The following is a 9,680-nucleotide window of genomic DNA, read 5'->3' as shown; positions in this document are numbered from 1 at the left end:
ATAATATTTTCAGTTGTTTGACAACCATAGAGGTTTTCATCTATTTTTAAAATATTTTTAATTCGTGCTACTGAGATTGTTTTAGAAGTGGACAACTCACTGTGGGTAGTTACTGAAATTGTAGAGAATGAGCTTGCAGATTATCTTGAGCGATGAATTTTATTTCCTACCTTTTGAACATTTTCAATGAACAAGTTAAATCTAGCTTTGTAAAAATAACTCGCTAAAAATAACAGATTAATGCATTTTAAATTTCTGAATTCGATTGCAGGATTCGATCACATATAAAAACTGTCACAGTAAAACAATGTTCGTTTTTTGTGAATAGAAAAATATTTTGAATGTGGGATTCCAAAAGATTTAATTTTGGTATGAATGAGTTTTATTTTTTTATTTTTGTTGGCTCGAAGTGAATCAGAATCAAATACTTTTGTTTGTGCAGAGTATGTTAAATTTTTCACTTCTCTAACTAAATTTTTCACTAAACACTTTACAATCTTACCAATTTCACACTGACTTTTCCATAAAAAAAGTTTAATTCCTTTATATGTAGTTTTTTTTTTCTTATATATTCCGTTATTGGAGTTTTAGTTTTTTCTTTAAATGCCGTGAGTGACATGAACGTGAAAAATCGTCGGAAAATAATATTTAATAATGGGGAAGTAATAATGAGAGCTCACATGTGTAAAAAAATAATTATAATTCTAAAAATAGAGTGGTACTTTCCTTTCTTCCTTGTTTTCTCCTAATGAACATCAATTGTGTTTCAGGAGGAGAACTCGATGATTTTGGGTAATATTCCATTTTATAATCTTATAAAAATGGTAGTATACAATTAACAAAACCAGATAATCACTTTTTTATGTTCTAAAGTACATTATGTAAAAAATCTTATAACGATAAATACAGATTCATAATAAAAAAAATTAAAATGAAAAGGAGAGAATAATCAAGCGGCATATCGATTTGAAAGATTAAAAAATATAGATGTTCGAATGATGAAATAAGGAAAGAAAGCAAGGCTGAGATATGTATTATCGATAAAATTAAGAAAGGTGTGTTGAGATGGTTTGGACATATGGAACGTTTGAGTGAGGAAAGAACGGTTAAACAAATAAATGTTGTTGAAAAAGGAAGCAGAAGAAGACCGAGGAAAATTTGGCACAATCAGGTATGTCAAATACTTGAAAACGGCCGGGTCAGGAGAACATATCAAAATCTACGAATAATACATGAATTATTTTATGGATTCATTAGAAAGAAAAAACAGACATAAATAAACGTAAGAAGAAGTGAAGTATTTCCCCACCAGCATGCTTTGTTTTTGCCGGTGAAAAAGAGTGGTCGCGTGGTAATAATAGTCTGGGAGTGTCTATAGTCCTTAGATTTTTTTAAAAATAAAATTAAAAGTAGTTTTATATTTTTTACTATGTTTAGTGTATAAGGTGTATCTCTGTAATTGTTTGCAGTATGCCCTTGAAGCACCGTTTATTTAACATTTATATGGTAAAATATACTAACCATTGTTTAATGATTGGAAGATTAGAGAGTCATACGTCAGTTAGTAGCTAATACATAGTAAGTGGGAAAATATCTTATCTTGTTGTCCACAGCGCGCGTAACACTCTTATCCATATTCCGTACCTATATAATGTAAATATTATATTTAGAGATACAATATTTTAGTCGTGACTTTGAACCGAATATAATGAATGTGTTCAAAAGTGTGTTTAGCAGAGCAGTGAGCTGTAATGTAAATACTACCCGAATTTTCATAATTAGAGAAATTTCGTCTTCTTATAATAGCAATGCCAATTTGCAGGTATGTAGATGCAGTATAACTACTAGTATATAATCTTTGAGTATAACCTACAACAATAGCTCTAGGGTTACCATGATGTTTAAGACAGGTGACTACGAGTACGAGATATAAATTGAATGGCTAACGACTTGCATCGGCTGACTTGAGTGATCATTTTATCTACTTGTATAACGTTTACCATTCTGCTCACCTGCAATATGACGTACATATGTAAAGGGCTGATTATCTTTCCTTCATGCACCAACTCTCATAATAACAACATATGTAATTTTAATATAAATGTTTTTTACTATTGTCATAACTAAATACAAAACTAAGTACATATTTTACTTTCGTGGATCGATGAACGTTTATCAACAATAATTTGGCGATGAAAATAAAACCAATGCAAATGTTAAAAATATAATATTTATCTATATGATATGAAGCGCCTTTGAGGTAGTGTTTTACGAAAATGGCGCTACATAAAGTATCTTTTTTTTATTATTATATCACTCCCTATCTCTCTTCCCTTATTAGTATCTAGTGATGAGTTGCGCATCGTATGACATTATCATCAATTAATTTATCAAGATTCAACTCGTTCAATATTAAAATCTTCACTTCAGTGACTGTGCAAGCGTATCCATTATTATTTTTTCTATTCAATCCTTTTCTACATCAACGTGGTTTCTTACTTTATTTCTTACAATATTTCTTTTACGTTTAGAATTTAATAATTTTTGCTGGGTACCAAATTTAATAAAAAAAAGCCGTACTATGTAGGTAGGTAGTTTTTTTTATAATTACCTAACGCCTAAATGACCCTGAAATCATTAGAACGTAAACTAGCTACGGCTCATGCAACATCTTTTATCGTGGTCCTACATAGACTTCAACTTTTTAAAGTTTTGTAGCCTTTTTCTTCTTGTGGGCAAGTTTACTCTTTATTATTACAGTTATTATAATTTAATGTAATTCATGAATGAAAATTCTAGACAAAAAACCCTTGCTCAAGTAGGTAGAAATAAAAACCAACCTTAGGTGTTGATAAATCTAGGTAGATACCTACTTTACTCTTGGCATTAGGTACCTATTATCTAGAAGGCACTGCTCTACTTATCCTACCTTATCAATCTGTCAAATTTAAACGTCAAAGGAAAAACTTGGGGAAAACTTTTTATTGAAGTTGAAGGTTGCTGTCTCAAAATAAAATGAAGTTATTTAGAAGTTTTATGTTGTGGAACAATATGAAAAAATGTTATCAGAACGATGCTAAAAAGTTAATGTTGCGAAATTTTTCCTCCGTTGTCAATGACGAATATCAGGTTTGAAAAGTTTAAAACTTTTTATGCAAAATATTCTTAAAGTTTAAAACTTTAAAAATATTCTTTCATTAATTATTACAATGTGTATTACGAATCAGGTATTATTTCATATTTTATCCAATTGTACTTAAAGGTCTTGACGCTGGATTTAATAACAATATATTATTTGATAAAAGTAAAAATTTAAATTACACTGGAAGTAAGATTAAAAGGGTTGTAAATTATTACTAGCATTATTAATGGAGATAAAAGAATTAAAAGATCATATTTATTATTATTACATTACTGTTTCTTCATTATTGAGAAAACAAAAGATTATAATAATCTTAAATTTCCACCTTAGTACATGTATCAATTCAAAGTCGTGTAAAGTTTATAAAATTATTTTACTAAACATATCGAAAAATAAATAGGATTTCTTAACATGACACAAATGTATGTGATTTAAATTAACAATAAAACTACAATATATTACAGTACATTTATTATCTCAAACTATTTTAGTATGATTTACCGACTTCATAATATGGAGATTAAACTATGCTTAGAATTAAAATATTTCCCATTTTTTAAGTCCCATATTTATAATGAACTACCGTTATTGTTATCAAAAATATTAATCTTTTATTTATAGGACTTTACATTATGTTATACACTTACATATATTCTAACTGTCCATCAAGCCTTATCCCTTAGCTTTTCCCTCTCCCTCCTTCCCTAAATTACCTTTTTCCTTTGCCTTCCTTATTATCATCAATTTGTAATTTTCATAAATATTTAATAAAATATAAAGTAGTTGGTTAGTTAATACAGTGGTTATTTGTAATTTATGTTTTTTTTCAATGTTCAAACACTATCTACCCTCTGGTTGCAAACAGCTATATAAGGTATCAAACGTTTTGACCAATATCACTAGTCTGTTTTTGGTTGGTTGAAAGATAATGCTTTTTACCAATATTCGAACCCTTATCCGCACCCCAATGGTGCATAGGGTACTGCATCATATAAACACAGCGTTATCTTGATCGTTAACACACGAAGGAGAGGTGATCAGCCCTCCGCTTCAGGTACCAGTCCAGGGTAATATTGAATAAATATCAAAGTGAAAAAATCACTTGTATTTATTAGACCCCCCACTGGGAATCGAACCCGGGACCTCCAGAACGGTAGCCGAGTGTGCTGACCATTATACTACGGAGGCGGACAAAGCCAATATACAATAAGCCCGCCAATATACATAAATCTTTTCTGTACATGAAGTTTTAATAAATAAACAAACATATTATTTCAGGAAAGAAAAGTCAAAGTTGGAAAACATGATATCAATTATTTAAAAACTGGAAATGGTCCGAATAAACTTCTTCTTATGCCGGGGGCGTTGGGGTCAATATGGACTGACTTTGAACCACAAATTAAAGGACTTGATAAAAGTCTTTTTACCCTGATAGCCTGGGATCCCCCAGGATATGGAAAGAGTATACCTCCGTACAGAGATTTTCCAATCAATTTCTATGAGAAAGATGCTGACACTGCACTAATGTTGATGAGAGTAAGTATTAATGAATTTATGTTTTATTCAAAAATAAAACTGAAACACAAATATTAGTTTTAAATATTTTTTATTTGATTATTAATATTCTCCTATTTAATTGGTACAGCTGTTTCACAATATGATATCCTTTGAGTATATCTATATTGCACTCTTAAACTTCTTCATCTTCATCATTATCATCCTTATGGCTCAGGGTCTTAATCCTCCTGAACCAAATCTCACTCGATCGTCATTCTTCTCTACTCTTATCTGCCTGTTGCTACCCATAAGCCATCTTTGTCACTTCACCTCTTTTATTTTATTTTACTTAGAATATTGCCAATCATAATTTACTATTCGATACCATTTAGTACTATTAATATCTTAAAAGACTATGTGTCCAAAGAATTATAGGATAAGTCTTAGGCAGATAGCAAAGAGTCTTCTTGATGTTCAGCTCTTCCAGTATCTATAGATTTGTGCGGCATTTGGATCAGGATAACCAAAGCATCCTTCTCCAACACCTCATCTTGAATGAATACTGTTGTTTGTAAAACAAATCATAAAAAAATAAAATAACACGCAAAATTGTGTTTGATGAATTCTTTATATTTTTATTTTAACAAAACCAATATGAACCATTCCATAGAAAAGTATCTATTGCAAACTCTATATGAACACTGCACAAATTTGTCATTTTCAATTAATAACATATTTCTCAAATTCTTAATTGAGTTCATGTTTAAATTGTTTTAAGTACTACTTATTTTCGTTTTTAATATATTACTGCAATAGAACAATATCTATTTATATTTTTCTAGACGCTTGATATTCAGAAATTTTCTCTGCTCGGATGGAGTGATGGTGGAATAAGTTCTATTATTTTGGCAGCGAAATATCCTGAGTATGTTAAAAAAGCAGTTATCTGGGGAGCCAATTCGTTCATTTTAAGAACTGAGTTGGCAGGGTATGAAGGTACCTTTCTATTAATACAGCACCTTTAACCGTGTAATTTTTGAGTACCTTATTATTCAATAAGTTTTTTTTCTCTCTCAAACAGGAATACGGGACATAAAACTTTGGTCCAACAGGATGAAAGATCCTATGATTGCTCTCTATGGTGAAAAATACTTTGAGGAAACTTTGGGTAAATGGTGTGATGCAATGAAAAACATTTACCAAGAAAAGAAAGGAGATCTTTGCATGACAAAGTTGGTAGAAATGAAATGTCCTACACTTATTTTATACGGTGCAAAAGACAAATTGGTAAATCCACAACATGTCTCTGTTTTGCACACCAATATTGGAAAATCATCGTAAGTTAATAGTTTAATATATTGTCAAAATATTTATATTGTACATTTTTTTTAAAATTATTGTTACTAGTGTTTTACACCTGTGATTAGAATTTTTTGATTATTTGTTTTTTTTTTTGGAAAATTTCAATTTTACTGTCCAAAAATGGGGGTGTAATTTGTTTTTTAAATTTTATTAAAGTAAAGTTTTTCATCAAATATTCCCTGAAACACTAAATGTATGAAATACTTAGCCCCATAGCAGAAATGTCCTTCACTTTCGTCACTTGTATCCTATGCAATAAAATCCCCTTCCTCCAAGATCTGGAGCGCAGGACCTTGCAGATAGGGTTCAAAGAATAAGAACCCTTACCAACATGGATAAAACCCTAATCTAGAAATCAATAAGATATCAGCACTGCGTTGGTCATTTTAGTAACTACTAACTATAACACTCAAAATATAAATTAATTAAAATTTGTTTAGTATGATATATTAATGCAGCAGGAAATTATATTAAGGAGCAGGTTGTGAATTAGTGTATTGACCTAGAAATCCATGACTGGCTGATCTGAAAAATTTCACATCAATTATGTGTTCAGAGAACTTTAGTCTAACCATTAGACAGATAAATATAAGCACATTCAAATTTTCAGAATTGTAATAAAGCTTTTGTAAAGTATGTATCATCAATAATAACGTACTAAATGACTGTGCTGTAATATTAATAATAATTTTGTATAAATTTTCTCCTAATTAAAAGGGAAAATCTATGTGACTGGAAGATAAGTGCCCCTAATATGGTTATGAGAAGCATGAATAAAACAAAATATTTACAGTAGTGAATAGCAAGTCATAACAAACACAATTTATGTATACACATTTCTAAATAATTTGTTTCATGGATAAAGTGTACAATCATACAGACAAAAATGGTGGAAAATGACCTGTTTATATTATAATTTATATTTGAAATGGCAAAATTATTTTAAAAGTATACAACTATTACAATTTAGGCTTGTTATTTTTTTACAGTTACCATATTTATCCAGATGGAGGACATAATATACACTTAAAATATGCAGAAGACTTTAACACGAGAGTTACTAAATTTATTGCTGAAGACAAATGATTTTAATAATATTGTATACTTTACACACCCTCGAGGTGGTATTTTACAAAAATGGTGCTGTATAAATTATCCAGATTATTATTACTATACACAAATCATTAATTAGTACTATAATAATATATCAATGTATTCATATATTTTCATATTGAATGGGTGCCTTAGGATAGCGACTTAAATATGTTTACATGATATATAAATTCTAATAATAAAAAAAATTATCTGTACATAATAATTCATAATTATAAAATATTACTATTTTTGTAAATGAAATAAACTAAGAAAATATATTTTTTTAACTATTTATTTTTACTAATTTTTTTACTAATGTACCTTTCCCAATTTCACTTTAACCGATTCATAGATTTTTAATTTGGTTGCAGATACAACCATTTATTCTCTATCATTTATATTATTTAGAAGAAATATTTACCATATGATCTTTTTTAATTATATGTGTAATCACATTAATATTTAAATCATCGTCATTTTTTCTTAGTGCAAGTTCTATTTTTATGAAATGCCGTTTTTTAGTACATCATTTTCTTGTTGACAGAAAATTTCTTTGATTATTCCTAGAATTTTTTACTAGAACGAAAAAAATAATCCTTTAACATAATTTTGCATGCTACTGTAGTGTATATCCTGAAGAAGAGACGAGTACATTTCGAAACAAGTAACCAAAATCTCAATTATATACGAACATTACTAACATTTTTTAAACCTTTTTACTCTCGAGGTAACTACTACAGTCTGTTCGCAGTTATTTTACATCTAGTTTAAGAAAAATAAAATAGAGTTTACATTTTTTTAAATTATTTATTTGGCAGTATAAATAATTATAAAAAAATCATAATAAAAAACTAGAGGTAAAATAACTCGACAGACTGTAGCTGATTGCTGGGAAACATTTCATAGAAAAATATAAATTTTTATTTTAGTACGTTGGCATTAATATTTCGTATACATAATATTTTTTTCCTTATAAACAAGGAATTGTCGCGTTGTTGCAACACTATTCATTAATGACAGGTTATTTTACAGTGTTGTCAGACTGAAAATTATTAATTACCTATATATATATATATATATATATATATATATATATATATATATATATATATATATATAAATATATAGTAAATTTCATGTATATATTTATATGTATATATATATATATATATATATATATATATATATATATATATATATATATATATATATATATATATATATATATATATACATATAAATATATACATGAAATTTACTGGTTCATTAACCAATATATACACCATGATGAAATTCCTAAGGTGGTCTTTGAATATTTACCATTAAAATACTTAATTATTTTTTTCAATGATTTTTTCAACTTTCTTTCACAAATTTGTACCTTTAATACATATGGCAACACAGACTTAAACAATATAAACCACATCAGTAATTAGGCTGAAACACCAATGTATATAATCTTTTCACCAATGTATGACTCATGTGTCTTCCTACTCATTAAGTCATGGTATCAATTAGCCCGTCTTTGGTAAACATCATTCCAAACCCTCTATTATCTACTTTCTCCATCTCTCCCTTATCTTTGTACGATGGATATCTTGATCGCTAATCACAGAATGGCAAGGTTATCAGTAGTTAACCACTCCAACATTTCAAATACCTTGGTATACGTTCCTTATAACATAATGTTTGGTTCTATTGCTTTTCTATCGGAGCCCATTTAGCAAACAAGAAAAACTTACCTGATGATAAACATTATTACAGATATTGATATAAGGAATATTGACAGAAAAACACTTTTCAATGAACGAGACATACTGATTCTAGAAACAAGGCAGATTGAAATAAATTGAAAATAAATTAAATAAACTAACATGAGATAAGGAAGGAAGCATCATTTACCCATATCCCAAAAATTGATTTACTTCAACATACGAACAATGCCTGTCTTAATTTAAATGAAGATCTTCTTTCTTAATATGTAGCTTATATAAGTTGAATTTATCAAATTTTCGAATATAGGTAACAAATATCGTACTTATGGACATTGTATGGAATATATTATTTTATATTGAACCATTTATATATATGTGCACATAAAAAACAAATTAATTTAACATCGTTTATGCCATGTTCACATTATTTAGAACCATTTTTGAAAATTAAAAAGAAGTGAATATTCTTATTACATACACAAATACTTTCAATGTATTATTTTCACAAGCCTAAGCGGACAGTTATCAAAAATCGAAATCCCGTTGATACGAGTTGGCACGGACATAAAAATTGTGACTTGTGAAAGTCCGCGAGACCACAGGCCGATTCAATTTAAAATAAATACATAATAATTTAAAATATATATTTAAATGTTTATATATATTTTTTGGAACATTTATTAATACATACTTATTTATGAAATCCATAAGTAAAACTTATTTTATCATTGGGTATTTATCGAAATAACCTACATTATTATACTTAGCACGAAAATGTTCAAAATCTTTACCTGACAATATTTTCATACCTGACCTCATTTATAAGCAGATAATTATGTATACCTGCCCTTTGTCCGTGAGTTACCCTT

The 9,680-nt window shown here is 28.5% G+C and overlaps 1 protein-coding gene across 3 annotated transcripts; it reads left to right on the top strand.

The window, feature by feature from the left end:
• The first annotated feature begins 1,434 nt into the window (after window positions 1-1,434).
• LOC148312644 (serine hydrolase BPHL) lies at window positions 1,435-7,381 on the top strand. Of its 3 annotated transcripts, none has more exons than XM_088276151.1 (5): window positions 1,435-1,578; window positions 4,421-4,678; window positions 5,482-5,635; window positions 5,721-5,976; window positions 6,991-7,380. In XM_088276151.1, the coding sequence occupies exons 2-5, from the start codon at window positions 4,496-4,498 to the stop codon at window positions 7,085-7,087; spliced, it is 690 nt and encodes a 229-aa protein (XP_088132277.1). In that variant the 5' UTR covers window positions 1,435-1,578; window positions 4,421-4,495; the 3' UTR covers window positions 7,088-7,380. The 3 variants fall into 3 exon arrangements, with proteins under 3 accessions (XP_088132277.1, XP_088132270.1, XP_088132262.1); XM_088276144.1 differs by lacking the exon at window positions 1,435-1,578 and adding an exon at window positions 1,615-1,822 and having other exon boundaries at window positions 6,991-7,381; XM_088276136.1 differs by lacking the exon at window positions 1,435-1,578 and adding an exon at window positions 2,952-3,129.
• The last annotated feature ends 2,299 nt before the right edge of the window (window positions 7,382-9,680 follow it).

Source organism: Brachycentrus maculatus, unplaced genomic scaffold (assembly GCF_059751285.1).
Source record: "Brachycentrus maculatus isolate JH-2025_06_01 unplaced genomic scaffold, ASM5975128v1 h1tg000037l, whole genome shotgun sequence".
Lineage (NCBI taxonomy): Eukaryota > Metazoa > Arthropoda > Insecta > Trichoptera > Brachycentridae > Brachycentrus > Brachycentrus maculatus.
Note: the sequence above shows the minus strand (reverse complement) of the source record. Positions and strands in the feature narration are given on the sequence as shown.